The sequence below is a fragment of the Gasterosteus aculeatus genome, chromosome 16, assembly GCF_964276395.1.
Source record: "Gasterosteus aculeatus chromosome 16, fGasAcu3.hap1.1, whole genome shotgun sequence".
NCBI lineage: Eukaryota > Metazoa > Chordata > Actinopteri > Perciformes > Gasterosteidae > Gasterosteus > Gasterosteus aculeatus.
Genome location: NC_135704.1, coordinates 17,823,651 through 17,846,854, shown reverse-complemented (window position 1 = coordinate 17,846,854; position 23,204 = coordinate 17,823,651). Strand labels below are relative to the sequence as shown.

Sequence of the window (23,204 nt, the reverse complement as noted above, 5' to 3'; positions counted from 1 at the left end):
CGCAACCCGCGGCCGCGCCGCTGACGCAGGGGACCGCGGCGTTCGCCGGGCTCACGCTTCAGCGAATGACGGCGGGGGACGACGTCCAGTCCTTCTTGGAGACCTTCGAGGCGGCGGTGGAGGCGTGCGGCTGGCCAGCGGGGGAGTGGCCAGTCCGGCTTTTACCTCTCCTGACCGGGGAGGCGCAAACCGCGGCCATGGGGCCGCCACCGGGGACTGCCCGTTCGCGTTCGGCCAGCGGCTGAGAGATGCCGCCACGAGGTGGCTGCAGCCGGACGGCGCTGGAGGGGTCCAAGGGGTGTTGACGCTGATAATCAAAAGTTCTTTTCATGGGCTTAGTTGGGGGTTTGCTGTCTTGATTTAAGAGTTCGGTAAGGGGGGAAGCAGGATCTGCCAAGCAGGCAGACACAAGTCTGACAGGATGGGGAGTCAGTTTATGTCCTGACTGAGGAATGCAAGGTCTGCGGGTCAACGAGCAGATTTACCAGCCAAAGGGGGGTTAGAGACACACCAACACTATTCAACATACACACTCTGTTCGCTGATGTTTACGTTAAGTCAGGAGTCTGGACATTGAATGTGACCGGATCTTTAGATGCGGGGGGGGGCGGAAGGTCCTCCTCTACGCCAGTTTAGGGCCAATTAAAATCTTTCCTTCTCTGTCTTTCAAGGGTTATGAAACATGATGTTCTCGCTGATGTTAGTTAGTTGTTCTTCCGGCCTGTGTGCTGCCTGAACTGCTCCTGCCTTTGCAAACGCAGCGCTGATACTTGACCTGTGATCTGACAAATAAATTTCCCAGAACGAGAGAAGTCGTTCGGCTGAATTTTTGATAACCCCGACCAGGCTCCAAATCTTGAACACGTATTCTCACAACGCGAGTGGTGCTGGAGCAGTTCGGGGAGGGGCTCCCGGCCAGGACAGCGGCGTGGGTCCGGTGCCACCGTCCGACGACCCTGGAGGCGGCCATCAGCCTGGCGGAGGACCATCTGGCGGTGCATCCCAGCGGGCAGAGTGACTGGGAGAATTCGCCAGCGTCAGCCGGACCAGGAGCTGCGCCGCGGCGGGGAGGGGGAGCCCGCGGAGCCTCCCGTATCGACTCAGCCGGCTCCAGAGTTTCGCTCCATGGAAGATTTTCCACTCGAACAGTCTCGTGACGATACCCTACGCTCAGCCTACGACCAAGTGATACGTATTGATGGTCACCTGGTGCGCCGTGACGCAGCGCAGCCATTTCCGCACTTTTCATTGATTAGGGACAGACTGTATAGAGTGAGTCGGGGCAGGAAAACACACAGTTGCTGGTGCCGAAAAGCCGCCGGGAAATTATCTTCCAGGCAGCTCACTATAAAATGATGGCTGGTCACATGGGATACGAGAAAACGCTATACCGGATAATGACCCGATTTTATTGACCAGGCATCCGGGGGGACATGCGCCGCCGGTGCACGTCTTTCCCGGAGTGTCAGTTAGTGAATGCTCCGGCTATTCCGAGGACGCCGTTGGTGAAGGTTCCGTTCGAGCGGATCGGCATGGACCTCATCGGGCCGTTTCACCGGAGCGCACGCGGATATCGCTTTGTGTTAGTTCTCGTGGATTACACAACGCGGTATCCGGAGGCAGTGCCGTTGCGCAATATCTCTGCAAAGAGCGTCGCGCAGGCTCTGTTTCAGGTCATCTCCCGAGTTGGAATCCCTAAAGAGATTCTGACTGACCAGGGCACCTCGTTCATGACGCGCACACTGAGAGAACTTTACGGGTTACTGGGAACTAAGTCCATTCGTACGAGCGTGTACCACCCGCAGACGGATGGGCTGGTGGAACGCATGAATAAGACTCTGAAGTCCATGATCTGTAAATTTATTAGCGACGATGAACGTAATTGGGACCACTGGCTTCACCCTCTGTTGTTTGCAGTGCGGGAGGTTCCCCAGGCCTCCACGGGATTGAACTTTGAACTTTTGTTTGGCAGGACGCCGCGGGGGGTGCTGGACCTGATTAAAGAAAACTGGGAGGAAGGTCTGGGCCCCTGCAAGAATGAGATCCAGTACGTCCTGGACCTGCGAGCAAAACTCCACACACTGGGCCGGATGTCACGAGAGGGTTCGTGGATGATGTCATCATGATGATTAATATCCGCCGTACGGGGCCGTAATTTGCCTGTCTGTTGGGTGCATGCGAATTTAGGGTGAAAATATTATTGTGACTTCGTCAACCACCAACATTTTCGTCTTGTCTCTTTCACGAAAGTTAGAATAGATTTAGTCACAGCTTTTATTTTTTAAGATCGTTTTCGTGACGTCTTAGTCTCGTCTTAGTCATGGAACAAAGGTCGTTAACGAATATTTCTCGTCATAGTTTTCGTCGTCGAAATTAACACTGAAACACATCATAGTCTCCAGCGGGAAGGAAGATGAGCACGGAATCTATTGTTCTTCAATCTCCATGGAGACACAAACAACATCAGAGGTGATGCAGTAGGAGGGGTGGACCCAAAGTAAAGAGACAAATCGGTTGTAAGACAAGAAGCTTTGGCCAGTCAGCTGAAGCTGTTCTGCAGCTCCTCCTCTCCGGTGATGGAAACCTTGGTGGGAACTGAGCTTTGCTTTCCACAACTCATCAACACCTCCTGCAGAAAGCCAATTCGTCCTCACTTAGAAGCAATGTTGATTTATATGTTGTTGTCCTCCATCTCTCTGCTCACTGTAGCTCTCAACCTGCTGGTCATCATCTCCATCTCCCACTTCAAGTAGTGACATATTTCATTTATTTATGAAAGTGGTAGATAAAAACCTGTGTTACAAATTTGTAGATTTTGGTAATTCCTTTTTATTGTATTGTTTATTCATATCTGATAGATGCCATAATCCAAGAATTAGTGATTCGAATATCATTATCTGTTTCCCTCCAGGCAGCTCCAGACCCCCACCAACCTCCTCCTCCTCTCTCTGGCCGTCTCAGATTTCTTCGTCGGTCTCTTCATGATCTTTCAAATAATGCTAATAGACGGCTGCTGGTTGTTTGGTGATCTCATGTGTTCTCTTTGGTTGGTTCTATTATCTATTATTATGACGTCCTCAGTAGGAACCATGGTGCTCATATCAGTGGATCGATATGTGGCTATTTGTTATCCTCTGCATTACTTCACCAAAGTCAAACCAAAAAGAGTTCAAGTCTGTGTTTGTCTGTGTTGGATGTTTGCTGCTTCATTTAACAGTGTCCTGCTGAAGAATAACCTGCAACATCCAGGCAGGTATAACTCCTGCATAGGAGAGTGTATTGTTGACATGAACTACATCGCTAATGTTTTTGATCTAATTGTTACATTCATTTTTCCCATTACTGTTGTTGTCATTCTATATATTAGAATATTTGCGGTGGCTGTGTATCAGGCTCGTGCCATGCGGTCTCACATTCCAGTTGTGACAATGAAAGTAACCGTTAAAAAGTCTGAAATGAAAGCAGCCAGGAATCTTGGTGTTGTTGTAGTTGTGTTTCTGTTATGTATTTGTCCATATTTTTGTTTTGTTCTAACATCCCAAAATAACGTGTACACAGCTTCATCTGTAACCTTTGTGATATGGTTGACTAATTGTAACTCCTGTCTCAACCCTCTGATCTATGCCATTCTCTACCCCTGGTTCAGAAAATCAATTAAGGTCATTGTTACACTTCAGATACTGAAGTCTGGTTCCTGTCGGACCAACATGCTTTAGAGACGCGCTGCATGGGTGTAAATTGAAACTTTTAGCCTGAACAACAACATAAAGAATTCTATTCATGGTGCAAAATAAATCAGGATTTCCCTTTTCACCTCAACTTATTGGGCCAAAGCAAAAGGTCAATTTGTTTCCCCGGGCAGATCGATAACCTGGTACAGCTGTATTTTACAACACTATCACTCTGATACTTTCCCTTGTTACCCTGCCACTTTTATCTTTATTATGAACTGATTATATGTAAAAAGCGCAAGCACATGTACGCCTTAAAAACAAGGCAAGCATCTTCAAAATGTGAAAGAAAAACATACAAATGGAATAGATTGTGCTTTCGAATTATGTGACAAAATGCATTTAATACAGGATAAATATGTTGAATCCATAAACAACAATATCATCTTTTATTATCATATTAAACTACTTTAATAGAAATTAAGGTATTCAGAATTATATGATTTTATGTAAGTAATGCACAGTATAAGTGAGTCATTATATCAGCCCGAAAAGGGCATTTATTTTATTGTGGGAGTTTCAATATATCTGAAATGTGAACCATGAATTAATTACATTACAGTATAAAAATCTTAGTGTGAGAAAGAACTTTAGTGCTGAGTGCTATTGGCTATTATATTCAGTAGAAAAATATGCAACACAGTATTGATGCTTTGTAGTTGATATTGATCTATTGTAGACAAAACATCTGTACTGTAAGGTTTTCTTTGAATAAAAAGTAAAACACAAACATTTCAAATGGTGTATCATGCCAATAACCACTATAGAGAACAAAGAAATAGGAAATAGTTGATGCTTATACTAGATATAGTTGATATAGATTAATTAGTTGATTTGCTATAGACTTGTTGACTATATTCTGATTAAAAGTTGTGAATACGTCATAAGTTTCACATTACGATATTTGTATTTACAAATAAAAGCTCAATTACTTTTTCTGGTCCACAAGAGGATCCACAAAAGGAGTTTCTTTTGGCTCAGCTATGGGGGAAGTAAGCAGAGTGTAACACAAACATTCTGCTTGACTCCCAAAGTGTGGGCCACGAAGGTACTGCAGGTGGGCCGCGAGAGGTTATTTATAATAAATAAATAAAAAAAATGTAATTTTCAATTTTGAAAAGTTTGAAATTAATATAAAAACATGTATGATGCGGCACATTAGTTGTGAGAAACATTAATTGATGAAGCACAAACAATTTAAACAAACAGATTGGTTAATTGGTTGATCCATACTGGTTGTACACGGCGCTCAAGGCGCTCTGCCAAACATGCCAAAGCTCGGTCTACGACGGCGAGATGCTGAGCGGCGCTCAAGCGCGCGAGATATAGAGCTTGTTTCAGGGCGCGTCGGAGAAACAATGCTGTCGTTCTGGCCGAGCACTTCATGAGATTAAAGAGCGAGAGACGGCGCCCTTTTCTCGAGTGACAGCGAGATCCTCCTTGTGGCAGTGGCAAGTGAGTGGCATCAAACTTGAGAGCCCTGTATATTATTTGAGACACGTGAGCCCTCCTACCCCCCACACGGAACCCGCCGGTCCAAACCTAAAATTAGCCTCTGCAATAAGAAGACAGGGGCTCACGTGTCTCAAATAAAACAAAATAAACTTATTTACAGCCGCTGACCTGTCATACAAATAACAGTCGTTTCTGGGAAAACTTGGCTCCTCCCACCCAGCGTGCCGTTGTGACGCCGGCCGCGGACTTGCGACTGATTTACTGGCGATTGCCGCTGCCTGCCACAGAGTTGCCACTCACTTGCCACTGCCACAAGGAGGATCTCGGCCCTACTGCTTTTCTCTACAGTAGCTGAACCATCTTAACGGGGAAAATAAGTTATTCTAAAAGGAGCCCTTGGCAGGCGGCATGGCTTAATCAACGCAAGCAAGACTCAATAAGGACTATATTCACATCGCTTATTGGGCAGTTCAGTAACTATTAAGCTGCGCACAGGGAAACAAATGCATTTTGCTTACCCTATTTGAAGAGGAAGGCCGTTCTCCTTTCTCTCATGGTGGCAAAGTGATCAATAACCATGTCGTAGAACTTCCCACTGCCTTTAGGTCCTCCACAACAACAGAGTCAATGGATATCTTGGCCAAGTTCACAAGTCTTCCCTGTCCACATGTGTTCCTCAGATCAGTTTTGATCCTCTTTAGACAGGAAGATGAGCGCTCTGCTGATGTGCTGGTAGCCGGTATCGTGAGCATAAGCTGCAGCAGTTTGAAGACCTCGGAGACTGTGCCCTGTAGGTCATCCTCAATGAGCAGCTGCAGCAGCTTTGTTGGTGGCTTGTGAAACAACTTGTTGTTGTACATCGTATGCAGCTCATTTATCTGATAATCAGCTGAGCCAACTCACTGCTGGGGAATGCGGCGGGCTTGCAGAACAATGCAAATGATGTGTGGTGCCCAAAAAAAACCTGGTGCTACTCCAGATCCTCCTAGTCACGGCGACGACGTTTACATTACACGTCATTTACCTGACGCTTTTATCCAAAGCGACTGACATTGCATTTTTAATGCATGGCTTTTTACATTCTTTCCCGGGGAGCAATTAGGGGTTAGGTGTCTTGCTCATGAACACTTCGATATGGGACATGGAGCATCTGGGGCTCGAACCGCCAACGTTGCGGTTCACCACATCGACCCCATTGTCCAGGAAGGTTCTCCGACTGCCTGGACTGTTTCCTCAGAAATGTCAGTAAACGTCTCGCTTGTCCTCGTGGCTTTGAGAGCACTGATCAAGCTGTTGATCCCGTCCCGCCATTTTTTTATGTCCTTGTGTGGCAGCACGAGATTACATAATCGCGCCAAGTTATGGCAATTTAACTACAGTGCCACCTTGTGGCAGAACGGAGACCGGCAACGCCACCCTGGGAATTTCACCCAGAGAATACTAACTAATAAGGTCACGCAGGTAAGTATCACAAAAGATGCCAAAGACGTGGTTCAATGTACAAAAAGGGGCTATAAGTTTATTACAATAAAATACCAGGATCCATAAAACAATTTAAAACACGCTCACAATCTCAAACAAACAACAAAAGGGGAATTAATGGGGGTAATAATGGTCAAAAATAATAAACAAAATAATGAACGCTGAGGCTTACCAGTGGTTGTGGAGGGGACACGAGGGCAGCGGGGGAGGTTTCAAGAGAAGACACCCGTGAACACAAAAACAAAATAGTGAGCACAGCAAAACAAATGAAAACGAAAGACCACAGCAAACGAGCGAAGGGATACCACCACCCGGACACCACACCACCACCTTCGGCGTTCAGCTCTAAAAAGAAAAAAGAAACAAAAAAACGTTTAACACACGTACAAACAACCGGGTTCACTCATCCGGTTATAAAGAAACAAAAATACAGAACAAACTAAACAATATGATGAAGAAAAAAAAAAAACTTCGTCGACCCAATAAGTCAAGGGGAAGGGGGAGATCGAACGTCACACTAAAATTGTTTGTCCGGGTAAAGCCGTCAGAGCAGAACGGTGTAGGCAGTCTGGCCCAAAACAATTGAGGCAACACAGTCCAAAAAGCACATGTACGCAAACTGTGGTGGAAGATTTTGCACAGACAATCGTTAAGTAAGAATCAAAGGCTCTGAGTCAAGTATGTCTTTTCTCCGTTTATTTCCTTGCAAGGGAAAAAGGGTCACAACAGCTACGTGGTCAGTAGACTGTCAAGAACCTCCTTTTCTTCCCAACACATCGAGGGAGTTCTTATACCTAAATTTAGATATCGGTGGCGTCAACAGAAACCGTTAACCATCTTGTTGAGTCTCTACAGCCAGGGTACTGGGAACACCTTGTCCATGTGAGACACGTCAGTTCTTTGACCGTGTCCTTGCTCTCCCAACATGCTTAAACAAAGGTGGTCATAGACATAACAAACACTTTGTTCAGTCTCTACAGCTATGACGCTGGAAACATCTAATCCAAGTGGGAGACATCAGTTCTTATGTCAGGGCCTTTGTGACCTAAGCACTTGCAACTAATAAACTGGTTATACAAATGAAGCATTTAAAAGGGTCACATATCATTTTCCCATTACAAAACCGAGGTAGAAGGCGTGTAGGCAAAACAGCAGCTAGTTGGACTGCTAATGGTGGCCAAGATCCTCCGGTACGACCGCCCAGTCCCAATCGAACAGGTTACTGACGTCGCCGTGAAGGAGACAGCTCGGGCGATCAGGCCGCTCGGCAAGCTTCGTGGCGGTCGCTCTATGTTAGGGAGCAACGCGGCTCCAACAGTCAGGGATCTATGGGGATCACATTCGAGATATAAAGGCAGCTGACGGCAGTGGCGAGATAAAGTGTGCGGAGACAGCCAGTTCACCACCTTACCTGTAGCAGCGCCGAGCAACCATGCAGGGTGAGTGACGTGGAAGATTGACACACTTCAGTCACCTGGCCAAGAGGGCGATAGGAGGGAGGAGACTACTGTTGTTTTTTTCTACCGGCCCCTGCGCTCTGATTGGTCCCGCGGGCATACGGTGATAAGGAATCTACTACTCCTGCTACACTTGCTTTGCAGAACCTGAAAAAGTGGTTCTGTGAGGCCGAAAATGGACTGAAAGACCCCGAACAGGAAGGAGAAAACACAATCCCAAAGTGTTTGTTTCAAGGCTGCAATAGTGTCCCTGTCCTATCCTGGTTCTGTCATAATCCTGTCAAAAGCCATACATAGCGATGTCGTCCAACATGGATGGCATGTACTGTGTGGCTTTCAAAGTTCCACCTCAAGACAGAACCTCTTGGTACACGCACAGCCCACCTCACACACACAACAATGCTGATCTTTTACATGATCGCGATAAAAAACTGTGAAAGGCATCAAGATCGGCAAAAAAAAGTGTGTCTGGTTGAATGTTATTTGTGCCTTGTACTAAAACCGAATTTAGCTTATGTGCATAGCAGTGGATGAATAACACGTTGGGGTGGTGCACATTCACTAAAGCCTGCACGCCGCCTGCTGTCCACTCATACAGCTCACGCCATCGTAAGTCTGACAAATTAGTTTGTTGGCTGTCATCACAACTGATGTTATGGCTTCTGCATCTCGATCATCACTGACATCATAAAAGTGTGACACACACACGCACACACATTGCCTTTCTCATTTACATATCTGATTATGACAGTGAGTTGGCACTTGTTGGATATGTCTGATGTGTCATCCACTTGTAGAGCAATGAAAGGGGCGTATTTCTTATTAGTCTCATCCCAGATAATGTGAGCGATGCTTTAATGATGTCATTTTGTATGGTGTTTGACACACCGCTGAAGACTGTTGACGAGCCCAAGTGCTCTACAAGAGTGTTGTCAGACTCCACAAAATTGCCCGTTTGCACTGCCAGCGGCCTCATTGTGCCCCCAGAATGCTTGTTCTTGGCGCACAAGGTAACGATGAGTCTCATTGAAATATCCTGTTTTTTCTGCACCTGCTCATTGTGCTTCTTTGTGCTCAGACTTTTTGCAAAGTCCAGCGCCTCATTAATCCTGACGCGTCCAAACAGCTTCAGTTTCCCACCGCAGTGACCACGTGTCTTTCAATTGCCCAAGACAAGTTAGCAAGGTGGGTGAATTCTGTGGTAACCCAGGTATTGTTCAAAGAGCAGGAATCCTTGTCAAAAAGGAGACAGCAAAATAGCCGCTGAAGATTGGCGCTACCAGCTAGCCGCTCACTGCGGACGTCATTTTCCTCGTTGAAAGTCCGAAAACGTTTCTTCCTCTCAGCATGGAGCTCTAGTTTTGGTGTTGGCCTGCCATCAGATTTCATTCGGAGTTGCTGCTGTAAACGCAGCTTAGTAAAATTATTTTTCACTAAATATACCAAATCTCCACCCTCCATCATTGCGCTTAATTCTTTCACTAGCTTACCAACACAAATCTTCCGTTATTTCAGTACAACTGCGTGTACTAAGCATGTTTTACACTACCATGTTTTCAACCCTCATTTACCACGTAACATTGAGAGCGGCGCTGTTTTACACATCATAAAACGCTTGATAATGAATGAAGAGAGACGAGGAGGAGATGACAGACGCAATAGAGAGGGATTACGTAAAACGTTAAGTGTTTTTATTAAATGACTAATCATTAATGATGATTAAATCAGTTATATTCTGAAAAAAGTGAGGAAGCCTGGCTTCCCTTGGCCTCTGCAAGAAAACGCTACTGCTTAAAGCCAATTCATGTGGAGAATGAAATGAGTGCCTCCTCACTGCCAACACTGCAAGTGCTGTGTAGAACAGTTGTCATCTGATATAAAAGGATTCAGGTTAGATTTGACTATTGCAATATATTGCAATTTGTTATATTTCAGCATTTAAATAATGCATTTTTCTTTTTATCTACTGAAATCCAGTTTTCACTTGGTTCATCTCACTCATTTTCATAGCCACAAAATGGTTTCTCTCGGTCAAACAGAACGTTTCCGTTACACTCTACATTGTCCAATCCTGCTCACTTTACTCATTGCTGAGCCAGATGAAACTCTGCATCCTCTTTTGGACCAGAAAAAGCGATTGATACCAAATGGTTTTGCTTTCATAAATATAATAGGAAACTTACGATATGACATTCAACTACTAACCAGAATATAATCAATAGGCCTATATCAAATCAATAATTCATCAACTATATTTAGTATAACCATCAACAATTTCCTATTGCTTTCATCTCTATAGTGGTTAGTGGCATAATACACCTGTGGTGGCGGGCGTGGTTTGGCTCGGCTGCAGGGGGGGACTGAGAAGCGAGTGGTTCAGGGAACGGTGCCGGGGGAGGCAATTGGCCTCATCTGATGTTAATCAGTGTTGATATTCTGCTGTTAAGTAGGAGAGATCCCCCAAGAGGACCAACCTGTTACAGTGGCACCCAACTTGGCTGGGGGGAGGAAATGACGGCTGACTGACACCGGCAGGGGATACCGACCGAGCCGCTTGTGGCGCTCGGCCAGATGATCGGGGAGCTGGCAGCCATCCAGAAGGAGCAGGCAGAGGCGAACCGGCAATTCCTGGGGGCGCTCCAAGCCCAGGTGGAGAGACAGGCCCGGGCGCTGGAACAGCTGGCGGCACAACCCGCGGCCGCGCCGCTGACGCAGGGGCCCGCTGCGTTCGCCGGGCTCACGCTTCAGCGAATGACGGCGGGGGACGACGTCCAGTCCTTCTTGGAGACCTTCGAGGCGGCGGTGGAGGCGTGCGGCTGGCCAGCGGGGGAGTGGCCAGTCCGGCTTTTACCTCTCCTGACCGGGGAGGCGCAAACCGCGGCCATGGGGCCGCCACCGGGGACTGCCCGTTCGCGTTCGGCCAGCGGCTGAGAGATGCCGCCACGAGGTGGCTGCAGCCGGACGGCGTTGGAGGGGTCCAAGGGGTGTTGACGCTGATAATCAAAAGTTCTTTTCATGGGCTTAGTTGGGGGTTTGCTGTCTTGATTTAAGAGTTCGGTAAGGGGGGAAGCAGGATCTGCCAAGCAGGCAGACACGAGTCTGACAGGATGGGGAGTCAGTTTATATCCTGACTGAGGAATGCAAGGTCTGCGGGTCAACTAGCAGATTTACCAGCCAAAGGGGGGTTAGAGACACACCAACACTATTCAACATACACACTCTGTTCGCTGATGTTTACGTTAAGTCAGGAGTCTGGACATTGAATGTGACCGGATCTTTAGATGCGGGGGGGGGGCGGAAGGTCCTCCTCTACGCCAGTTTAGGGCCAATAAAAATCTTTCCTTCTCTGTCTTTCAAGGGTTATGAAACATGATGTTCTCGCTGATGTTAGTTAGTTGTTCTTCCGGCCTGTGTGCTGCCTGAACTGCTCCTGCCTTTGCAAACGCAGCGCTGATACTTGACCTGTGATCTGACAAATACATTTCCCAGAACGAGAGAAGTCGTTCGGCTGAATTTTTGATAACCCCGACCAGGCTCCAAATCTTGAACACGTATTCTTACAACGCGAGTGGTGCTGGAGCAGTTCGGGGAGGGGCTCCCGGCCAGGACAGCGGCGTGGGTCCGGTGCCACCGTCCGACGACCCTGGAGGCGGCCATCAGCCTGGCGGAGGACCATCTGGCGGTGCATCCCAGCGGGCAGAGTGACTGGGAGAATTCGCCAGTGTCAGCCGGACCAGGAGCTGCGCCGCGGCGGGGAGAGGGAGCCCGCGGAGCCTCCCGTATCGACTCAGCCGGCTCCAGAGTTTCGCTCCATGGAAGATTTTCCACTCGAACAGTCTTGTGACGATACCCTACGCTCAGCCTACGACCAAGTGATACGTATTGATGGTCACCTGGTGCGCCCTGACGCAGCGCAGCCATTTCCGCACTTTTCATTGATTAGGGACAGACTGTATAGAGTGAGTCGGGGCAGGAAAACACACAGTTGCTGGTGACGAAAAGCCGCCGGGAAATTATCTTCCAGGCAGCTCACTATAAAATGATGGCTGGTCACATGGGATACGAGAAAACGCTAGACCGGATAATGACCCGATTTTATTGACCAGGCATCCGGGGGGACGTGCGCCGCCGGTGCACGTCTTTCCCGGAGTGTCAGTTAGTGAATGCTCCGGCTATTCCGAGGACGCCGTTGGTGGAGGTTCCGTTCGAGCGGATCGGCATGGACCTCATCGGGCCGTTTCACCGGAGCGCACGCGGATATCGCTTTGTGTTAGTTCTCGTGGATTACACAACGCGGTATCCGGAGGCAGTGCCGTTGCGCAATATCTCTGCAAAGAGCGTCGCGCAGGCTCTGTTTCAGGTCATCTCCCGAGTTGGAATCCCTAAAGAGATTCTGACTGACCAGGGCACCTCGTTCATGACGCGCACACTGAGAGAACTTTACGGGTTACTGGGAACTAAGTCCATTCGTACAAGCGTGTACCACCCGCAGACGGATGGGCTGGTGGAACGCATGAATAAGACTCTGAAGTCCATGATCTGTAAATTTATTAGCGACGATGAACGTAATTGGGACCACTGGCTTCACCCTCTGTTGTTTGCAGTGCGGGAGGTTCCCCAGGCCTCCACGAGATTGAACTTTGAACTTTTGTTTGGCAGGACGCCGCGGGGGGTGCTGGACCTGATTAAAGAAAACTGGGAGGAAGGTCTGGGCCCCTGCAAGAATGAGATCCAGTACGTCCTGGACCTGCGAGCAAAACTCCACACACTGGGCCGGATGTCACGAGAGGGTTCGTGGATGATGTCATCATGATGATTAATATCCGCCGTACGGGGCCGTAATTTGCCTGTCTGTTGGGTGCATGCGAATTTAGGGTGAAAATATTATTGTGACTTCGTCAACCACCAACATTTTCGTCTTGTCTCTTTCACGAAAGTTAGAATAGATTTAGTCACAGCTTTTATTTTTTAAGATCGTTTTCGTCACGTCTTAGTCTCGTCTTAGTCATGGAAAAAAGGTCGTTAACGAATATTTCTCGTCATAGTTTTCGTCGTCGAAATTAACACTGAAACACATCATAGTCTCCAGCGGGAAGGAAGATGAGCACGGAATCTATTGTTCTTCAATCTCCATGGAGACACAAACAACATCAGAGGTGATGCAGTAGGAGGGGTGGACCCAAAGTAAAGAGACAAATCAGTTGTAAGACAAGAAGCTTTGGCCAGTCAGCTGAAGCTGTTCTGCAGCTTCTCCTCTCCGGTGATGGAAACCTTGGTGGGAACTGAACTTTGCTTTCCACAACTCATCAACACCTCCTGCAGAAAGACAATTCGTCCTCACTTAGAAGCAATGTTGATTTATATTTTGTTGTCCTCCATCTCTCTGCTCACTGTAGCTCTCAACCTGCTGGTCATCATCTCCATCTCCCACTTCGAGTAATGACATATTTCATTTATTTGTGAAAGTGGTAGATAAAAACCTGTGTTACAAATTTGTAGATTTTGGTAATTCCTTTTTATTGTATTGTTTATTTATATCTGATAGATGCCATGATCCCATAAGTATTGATTCGAATATCATTATTTGTTTCCCTCCAGGCAGCTCCAGACCCCCACCAACCTCCTCCTCCTCTCTCTGGCCGTCTCAGATTTCTTCGTCGGTCTCTTCATGATCTTTCAAATAATGCTAATAGACGGCTGCTGGTTGTTTGGTGATCTCATGTGTTCTCTTTGGTTGGTTCTATTATCTATTATTATGACGTCCTCAGTAGGAACCATGGTGCTCATATCAGTGGATCGATATGTGGCTATTTGTTATCCTCTGCATTACTTCATCAAAGTCAAACCAAAAAGAGTTCAAGTCTGTGTTTGTCTGTGTTGGATGTTTGCTGCTTTAATTTACAGTCTGCTGCTGAAGAATAACCTGCAACATCCAGGCAGGTATAACTCCTGCATAGGAGAGTGTATTGTTGACATGAACTACATCGCTAATGTTTTTGATCTAATTGTTACATTCATTTTTCCCATTACTGTTGTTGTCATTCTATATATTAGAATATTTGCGGTGGTTGTGTATCAGGCTCGTGCCATGCGGTCTCACATTGCAGTTGTGACAACGAAAGTAACCGTTAAAAAGTCTGAAATGAAAGCAGCCAGGAATCTTGGTGTTGTTGTAGTTGTGTTTCTGTTATGTATTTGTCCATATTTTTGTTTTGTTCTAACATCCCAAAATAACATGTACACAGCTTCATCTGTAACCTTTGTGATATGGTTGACTAATTGTAACTCCTGTCTCAACCCTCTGATCTATGCCATTCTCTACCCCTGGTTCAGAAAATCAATTAAGGTCATTGTTACACTTCAGATACTGAAGTCTGGTTCCTGTCGGACCAACATGCTTTAGAGACGCGCTGCATGGGTGTAAATTGAAACTTTTAGCCTGAACAACAACATAAAGAATTTTATTCATGGTGCAAAATAAATCAGGATTTCCCTTTTCACCTCAACTTATTGGGCCAAAGCAAAAGGTCAATTTGTTTCCCCTGGCAGATCGATAACCTGCAAGAAAAACATACAAATGGAATAGATTGTGCTTTCGAATTATGTGACAAAATGCATTTAATACAGGATAAATATGTTGAATCCATAAACAACAATATCATCTTTTATTATCATATTAAACTACTTTAATAGAAATTAAGGTATTCAGAATTATATGATTTTATGTAAGTAATGTACAGTATAAGTAAGTCATTATATCGGCCCGAAAAGGGCATTCATTTTATTGTTTCAATATATCTGAAATGTGGACCATGAATTAATTACATTACAGTATAAACATCTTAGTGTGAGAAAGAACTTTAGTGCTGATTGCTATTGGCTATTATATTCAGTAGAAAAATATGCAACACGGTATTGATGCTTTGTAGTTGATATTGATCTATTGTAGACAAAACATCTGTACTGTAAGGTTTTCTTTGAATAAAAAGTAAAACACAAACATTTCAAATGGTGTATCATGCCAATAACCACTATAGAGAACAAAGAAATAGGAAATAGTTGATGCTTATACTAGATATAGTTGATATAGATGAATTAGTTGATTTGCTATAGACTTGTTGACTATATTCTGATTAAAAGTTGTGAATACGTCATAAGTTTCACATTACGATATTTGTATTTACAAATAAAAGCTCAATTGCTTTTTCTGGTCCACAAGAGGATCCACAAAATGAGTTTCTTTTGGCTCAGCTATGGGGGAAGTAAGCAGGATTGGACCATGTAGAGTGTAACACAAACATTCTGCTTGACTCCCAAAGTGTGGGCCACGAAGGTACTGCAGGTGGGCCGCGAGAGGTTATTTACAATAAATAAATTAAAAAAATGTAATTTTCAATTTTGAAAAGTTTGAAATTAATATAAAAACATGTATGATGCGGCACATTAGTTGTGAGAAACATTAATTGATGAAGCACAAACAATTTAAACAAACAGATTGGTTAATTGGTTGATCCATACTGGTTGTACACGGCGCTCAAGGCGCTCTGCCAAACATGCCAAAGCTCGGTCTACGGCGGCGAGATGCTGAGCGGCGCTCAAGCGCGCGAGATATGGAGCTTGTTTCAGGGCGCGTCGGAGAAACAATGCTGTCGTTCTGGCCGAGCACTTCATGAGATTAAAGAGCGGAAGATTGACACACTTCAGTCACCTGGCCAAGAGGGCGATAGGAGGGAGGAGACTACTGTTGTTTTTTTATACCGGCCCCTGCGCTCTGATTGGTCCCGCGGGCATACGGTGATTAGGAGTCTACTACTGCTACAATCTGCCAAAACCTTTTTGTTGTCGCCCCGACGATAGCGAAATGGAACTCACAATACCCAAACCTAACCCCAAGGTCGGAAAAATGCCACTATAGTGTTGGAAACTGGTCTCGGGAGGTGATGGAGGTTGGGATGCTGGCCAGCCGTTGATTGTGCTGTACAGCGTACGGCCACTTCACGAACTGCAGGGACAGATGGAGGCCGGAAAGCAGAAGACCCAGAGGCCCTCTCTGCGGCCCTGGCAGTGGTGGTTACTAAAGGGGCTGGTAGGGGCAGACTGCGAGGTGCGGTTGGAGGGGCCGCAACTACTTGGGTGGGAACTTTCCGGGGGAGCTTCCGACCTCCACACAAACAGGTCGTCCCCGGGCAGCTCGTCCTCTGACAGGGGCGAGTCATCTATAGGTGAACAAGGTGAGGCAGGGTCGTTTGGAGGGTGGGCTCCAGCCACAGCCTTCAGCAGGGCACGGTTTACCTGTCTGGCCTTTGCTGGTTCGTCCACCGGTGCGATGGTATACACCGACCCCCCCTCTCTGGGCACGTTAAGGACTTGGTATTGCACTGGGCCGAAAAGGGCACAGAGCGTATGCCGCCCCGTGCCGAAAAGTCCCAAAGCCACACCAGTTGGCCTACACTAAGAGGCACAGCTCTCACCTGCTGATCGTGGTTGTTTTTACGACGCTTGGCAGCAAGCCGAAGCCGTTCGGTAGCACCTTCAAAGGCCAGCTGTAAACGGGCCTGATGTTGTTGGATCTATTCGTGGACATGTCCACCCACAAGATCCCGAACTCTGCCCAATAGGAAGTCTACTGGTAATTGGGGTTCCTGTCCGAACAGCAAGAATGGAGATTCGCCCGTCGACTGATGAGGAGTGGTGTTATAAGAAAAGAGGACCTGCGGCAAGCAAGAACTCCAATCCCTCTTCCGTGATACAGGCAGGGTGCGCAACAATTTGTGAAGCGTCTTATTAAAACGTTCACACTGGCCGTTACCAGCCGGATGGTATGGCACGGTACGAGATTATTCAATGCCGTAAAGGCAATAGAGCTGGTGGATAAGCGCGCTCTCAAAGTTGCGGCCCTGATCGGAATGGATGCAGGCCGGGACCCCAAACTTTGAGAACCACTCCACGACTAGGGCTTGAGCCACAGTGGGGGCTCGCTGGTCTCGGGTAGGGACAGCCAGGGTGTATTTGCTGAACACATCGGTCATAACTAGGACGTTTTCTAACCCACTCGAGGTGGGTTCTAGCACCGTATAGTGGATAGCGACAATTTCGTTTGGCCGCGAGGCCAACAGGTGCCCCATGAAACTGGACCTAATGGGTCGGGAGTCCTTGGCAAATGGGCACCTCTCACAGGCCTGGCACCACTGGGAAACGTTGGAGGACATGCCTGGCCAATAGCAGCATTGGCGTAGGAGCTTGAGCGTCTGTTCTACGCCCTGGTGGCCATGCTCCTGGTGAACTTTCGTCAACACCTCTTCCCTTAGGGAAGCAGGCACTAAAACCTGCAGAACCGCTTCTGCCCCATCAGGACTGAACATCTGGCGATACCAGACCCCACTCCTCTCGACCAGCCTGTCCCACTGGCGGAGTAATGCCAGAGCAGGCTGGGAAGTTCCTTGACCATCCTCAAGGGAGGGACGCTGTCCAAGTCTCCAGAACACGAGAGCCTCCTGAATAACCGGGTCAGCTGTAAAACACAGATGTCTGAAGAGGTGTGATGGGGCAGAGCCATAACGGCTGTTTGGGTCGCTTCAACCCGTGTCCTGTGAAGAGCCTGCCGCAAAGGGTGGGGGAGGGATGTTCCAGGAAACATAGTTTCCATGTCATCTGGGCCAGGGGGGTACTGACAGGATAAAGCATCCGCGTTGTTGTTATTTCTGCCTGAGCGGTATTTTACCTCGAAGTCAAATGACGCCAGCTGGGCTGCCCAACGTTGTTCAGTGGCACCCAGCTTAGCAGTCGACAGATGGCTGAGCGGGTTGTTATCGGTGAAAACCACACACTTATGGCCCAACAGATATTCCCGGAATTTCTCTGTCATGGCCCACTTGAGTGCCACAAACTCTGAGCGCATGGAGCTGTAGTTCACCATATTGCACTCAGTGGGCCTCAAGCCCCGGCTGGCATAGGCTACAGGTCTAACTTTCCCCTCTTGTTCCTGGGATAGCACGGCCCCAAGGCCACCATAACTGGCATCCACTTCCAGGATGAAGGGAAGGGAAAAGTCAGCGTAAGCAAGCACTGGAGCAGTGGTAAGCTTGGCCTTCAATGTTTCAAAGCTATGACGGCATTCCTCCGTCCAATTGCCATCAATAGCTTGCTCTGCTTGCCTCCTCGACTTAGTGGCCCCCAGATGCGCCACCAGCTTGTGTAGCGGGGCTGCTAACTTGGCGAAACCCTCCACAAAACGCCGATAGTAGCTGGCAAACCCAAGGAATGACCGCAGCTCTGAGGCCGTAGTGGGTGGCTGCCAGTTGGCGACTACCTCGATCTTACTGGGATCTGTGGCCACACCCGTACTGGAGATCACATGCCCCAAATAACGCACCTCTGGCTGGAAAAAGGCACATTTGGCGAGTTTGGCCTTGAGGTTCTCTCGCTTAAGCCGATCCAGCACCACTTCCAACCTCTCCACATGCTGCTGGACGGAAGAGGAGAAAACCACGATGTCATCCAGGTAGAGTAACAAAGATTGATTCTGTTGATCACCAAATAGCCGCTGCATCAGTCGCTGGAAGGTGCCAGGGGCATTGCAGAGGCCAAAGGGCATGCGACTCCACTCGAAGAGCCCAAAGGGCGTGCAAAAAGCAGTCTTGGGGCGATCTGCTTCCGCCACTGGAACCTGGTTGTACCCACTGGCCAGGTCCAAGGTCGAAAACCAGCCGGCACATGAGAGTGCGTCCAACGATTCCTCGATGCGAGGAAGAGGAAAAGCGTCTTTCTGAGTTTTGGCATTGAGCTGCCTGTAATCGACGCACATTCTTAACGTGCCATCCTTCTTTTTGACCAGGACAATGGGGCTGGAATAAGGGCTGCTACTCTCCCGGATCACCTGAGCCTCAAGTAGTTGGTGAATGTGCTCCTTTACGACCTCGTACGGAGGGGGGAATACGCCGATGGCGTTGCCTAACCGGAATGTTATTAGAGAGAGGGATGTCATGGGCGATCAGGTCAGTGCAGCCCAGGTCTCCATCATGAGCAGAAAAGACCGAATTGTATCTTTCTAATAAAGACTTCACTGGGCCCTGCTCGGCAGCCGTCAAGGCGGACAGGTCCAGGGCATCTATCTGGTCTTGCACCGGAAGAGCAGCGGTTTGGGAGGCCACTGTGGCCACACCCGTCGACACCTCAGTGACTCCTGTGGGTGGGCTCACAACGTGGACTTCGTCGGATGTACCCACAATTGAGTGTGAATACAGCAACACATCGGTGGTACCTACGTTTACGATGGGGATGTAGGCGGTACCCCGTATAACACGGACCAAAGCGGATGATGCAAGAAGCCCAGCTAGTAAGCCAGAGCTCAGAGGTTCAAATAGCACAGTGTAGTCCGCGTATTGTGCTGAACAGCTGGTGGGGACAAGTTTTATTACACCTCCAGGAATCCGACAGGCCGTCCTACCTCGCACTGTCACCTGCCCAGCTACCTCCTCACGGGGACGGGTGCCAACTTGCTGACACTTTTGCAGGGCCTCCACAACAAACCCAGGGCTGTTGGTAACCACCGGTAGGTCGAACATGGCCAAGCCATGCCGACTGAAAAGCTCCTTATAGCACTTGTGGATGACATTCATCCCCAAAATACCGGGAACCTGGGAGGACACATCACCGGGGGGGGGTCTTTGACCACTAATAACCCCCACCGCGGCATCAACTTACCACAGAGCTCAATATCGAGCTCTAAGTAGCCAAGGTAGGGAATGGCCAGCCCATTAGCGGCTCTAAGCTGTAGCCAATGACAGGACCTCACCCTTTCTTGACCACAGGGCTCAAACTGTTGGAGGAAGAAACTCTCCGTAACCGTGGACACCATGGAACCAGTGGACACTGTCCTCCCAGGTTCTCAAGCAGGGGACCTCAACCCCACCCATACACACACCTAGATAGGGACAAGACGACATCACTTATTGTACGTCGCTTTGGATAAAAGCGTCTGCTAAATGACATGCAATGTAATGTAATGTAACTCTTATAACGTCTCACCTTCTTGCTGCCGACGAGAAAAGAATGCTTCCTGTAATGCTACGTAAGACTCCGCACAGCCGTAAAGCTCTTGTAAAATGGAAATTATTATAGCTGGGTCTTCACGTTCTATACTAGGGCGAAACTTTATTTCCTCGCGAGCCTCCCCTTCCAAATGGTCGAATAGGAAGAACATTTGATCTTTCCCACCGCAGTGACCACGTGTCTTTCAATTGCCCAAGACAGGTTAGCAAGGTGGGGGATTTCTGTGGTAATTGTATTGTTCAAAGAGCAGGAATCCTTGTCAAAAAGGAGACAGCAAAATAGCCGCTGAAGATTGGCGCTACCAGCTAGCCGCTCACTGCGGACGTCATTTTCCTCGTTGAAAGTCCGAAAACTTTTCTTCCTCTCCGTACGGAGCTCTAGTTTTGGTGTTGGCCTGCCGTCAGATTTCATTCGGAATTGCTGCTGTAAACGCAGCTTTTTTTATTAAATATTCCAAATCTCTACCCTTCATCATTGCAATTCTTTCACCAGCTTACCAACACAAATCTTGCGTTATCTCATTCAATGACGTTGATGACATTCTGTGATTTGATTGGTGTCCTGACCAATCACAGAGGAGCTGTGTTGTCACAATAGCCCCGCCTGATTGGTTAATCATTCTTTTTTTTTTTCATCAAGGGAGGCCAACTCAGCTCGGCTTCCTCACGGACACAACTGCGTGTACTAAGCATGTTTTACAGTACCATGTTTTAAATCCTCATGCACCACGTAACATTGAGAGGGCCGCTGTTTTACACATTATAAACGCTTAATAATGAATGAAGAGAGACGAGGAGGAGACGACAGACGCAACAGAGAGGGATTACGTAAAACGTTAAGGTTTTTATTAAATGACTAATCATTAATGATGATTAAATCAGTTTTATTCTGAAAAAAGTGAGGAAGCCTGGCTTCCCTTGGCCTCTGCAAGAAAACGCCACTGCTTAAGGCCAATTCATGTGGAGAATGAAATGAGTGCCCCCTCATTGCCACAGAACAGTTGTCATCTGATATAAAATGATTCAGGTTAGATTTGACTATTGCAATACTAAATATTGCAATATATTGCAATTTGTTATATTTTAGCATTTAAATAATGCATTTTTCTTTTTCATCAACTGAAATGCAGTTTTCACTTGGTTCACGTGTTTTTCTCTCGGTCAAACAGAACGTTTGCGTTACACTCTACATCGGCCAATCCTGCTCACTTTACTCATTGCTGAGCCAGATGAAACTCTGCATCCTCTTTTGGACCAGAAAAAGCAATTGATACCAAATGGTTTAGCTTTTATAAATATAATATGAAACTTAAGATATGACATATTCAACTACTAACCAGAATATAATCAATAGGCCTATATCAAATCAATAATTCATCAACTATATTTAGTATAACCATCAACAATTTCCTAATGCTTTCATCTCTAAAGTGGTTATTGGCATAATACACCATTGAAATGTTTAGCGTATCAAAGATGTACTTTTTATTCAAAGAAAATCCTTGTCAGAATCATTCCATACAAGTTTCTCAACACCATCATGAAAATGTTGCAATGTAATTTCATTGAGTATTTTACTGAATGGAGCTGAACACATCTCGACGCAATTAAATTAAACCTCCATGCGAGAGCTGCACCACTTTGAACTGACATTATAAACATTATTAGCTCTCCTTTGCCGGGGTCTATGCTACGTAATCAATTCATGGTTCACATGACTGACACGATTGATTGATTGACACGCCTCCTCAACATTGCGTGGAAGTCTGGGACAGTGCCAAAAGAGAGGCAGATCGGGGTGGTGGTACCCCTCTTCAAAAAGGGGGACCAGAGAGTGTGTGCCAATTACAGGGGTATCACACTACTCAGCCTCCCGGGTAAAGTCTACTCTAAGGTGCTGGAAAGGAGGGTTCGGCCGATAGTCGAACAAAGGATTGAAGAGGAACAATGCGGTTTTCGTCCTGGTCGTGGAACAACGGACCAGCTCTTCACTCTTTCCAGGATCATAGAGGGGGCTTGGGAGTATGCTCATCCAGTCTACATGTGTTTTGTGGACTTGGAGAAGGCGTATGACCGGGTCCCCCGAGAGATACTGTGGGAGGTGCTGCGGGAGTACGGGGTAAGGGGGTCCTTGCTTGGGGCCATCCAATCCTTGTACGCCCAAAGCGAGAGCTGTGTTCGGGTGCTCGGCAGTAAGTCGAAGGCGTTTCCGGTGAGGGTTGGCCTTCGCCAGGGCTGCGCCTTGTCACCAATCTTGTTTGTGGTTTTCCTGGACAGGATATCGAGGCGTAGTCGGGGGGAGGAGGGTCTACAGTTCGGGGGGCTGCGGATCTCATCGCTGCTTTTTGCAGATGATGTGGTCCTGATGGCATCTTCCGTCTGTGACCTCCAACTCTCACTGGAGCGTTTCGCAGTCGAGTGTGAAGCGGTCGGGATGAGGATTAGCACCTCTAAGTCTGAGGCCATGGTTCTCAGCAGGAAACCGATGGATTGCCGACTCCAGGTAGGGAATGTGTCCTTACCCCAAGTGAAGGAGTTCAAGTACCTCGGGGTCTTGTTCACGAGTGAGGGGAAGATGGAGTGTGAGTTTGGCCGGAGAATCGGAGCAGCGGGGGCGGTATTGCACTCGCTTTACCGCACCGTTGTGACGAAAAGAGAGCTGAGCCGGAAGGCAAAACTCTCGATCTACCGGTCAATCTTCGTTCCTACCCTCACCTATGGTCATGAAGGATGGGTCATGACCGAAAGAACTAGGTCACGGGTACAAGCGGCCGAAATGGGTTCCCTCAGGAGAGTGGCTGGCGTCTCCCTTAGGGATAGAGTGAGAAGCTCAGCCATTCTCGAGGAGCTCGGAGTAGAGCCGCTGCTCCTTTGCGTCGAAAGGAGCCAGTAGAGGTGGTTTGGGCATCTGGTGAGGATGCCCCCTGGGCGCCTCCCTAGGGAGGTGTTTCAGGCACGGCCAGCTGGGAAGAAGCCCCGGGGAAGACCCAGGACTAAGTGGAGAGATTATATCTCTGCACTGGCCTGGG

At 47.6% G+C, this 23,204-nt stretch overlaps 3 protein-coding genes across 4 annotated transcripts in view; 2 read left to right on the top strand and 1 right to left on the bottom strand.

Annotated features, from left to right (window-relative positions):
• The window catches only part of LOC120834510 (uncharacterized), a 47,032-nt gene that overhangs the window by 7,779 nt on the left and 16,049 nt on the right, over positions 1–23,204 (bottom strand). The window lies entirely within an intron of this gene.
• LOC144388771 (trace amine-associated receptor 13c-like) lies at positions 2,574–3,781 on the top strand. The gene is made up of 2 exons (XM_078090578.1): positions 2,574–2,749; positions 2,912–3,781. The coding sequence occupies exons 1-2, from the start codon at positions 2,577–2,579 to the stop codon at positions 3,714–3,716; spliced, it is 978 nt and encodes a 325-aa protein (XP_077946704.1). The 5' UTR covers positions 2,574–2,576; the 3' UTR covers positions 3,717–3,781.
• On the top strand, positions 10,697–14,559 carry LOC120834382 (trace amine-associated receptor 13c-like). Its single transcript, XM_078091302.1, has 3 exons — positions 10,697–10,963; positions 11,709–11,848; positions 13,724–14,559. Exons 1-3 carry the CDS (start codon positions 10,697–10,699, stop codon positions 14,526–14,528), a joined length of 1,212 nt encoding a protein of 403 aa, XP_077947428.1. The 3' UTR covers positions 14,529–14,559.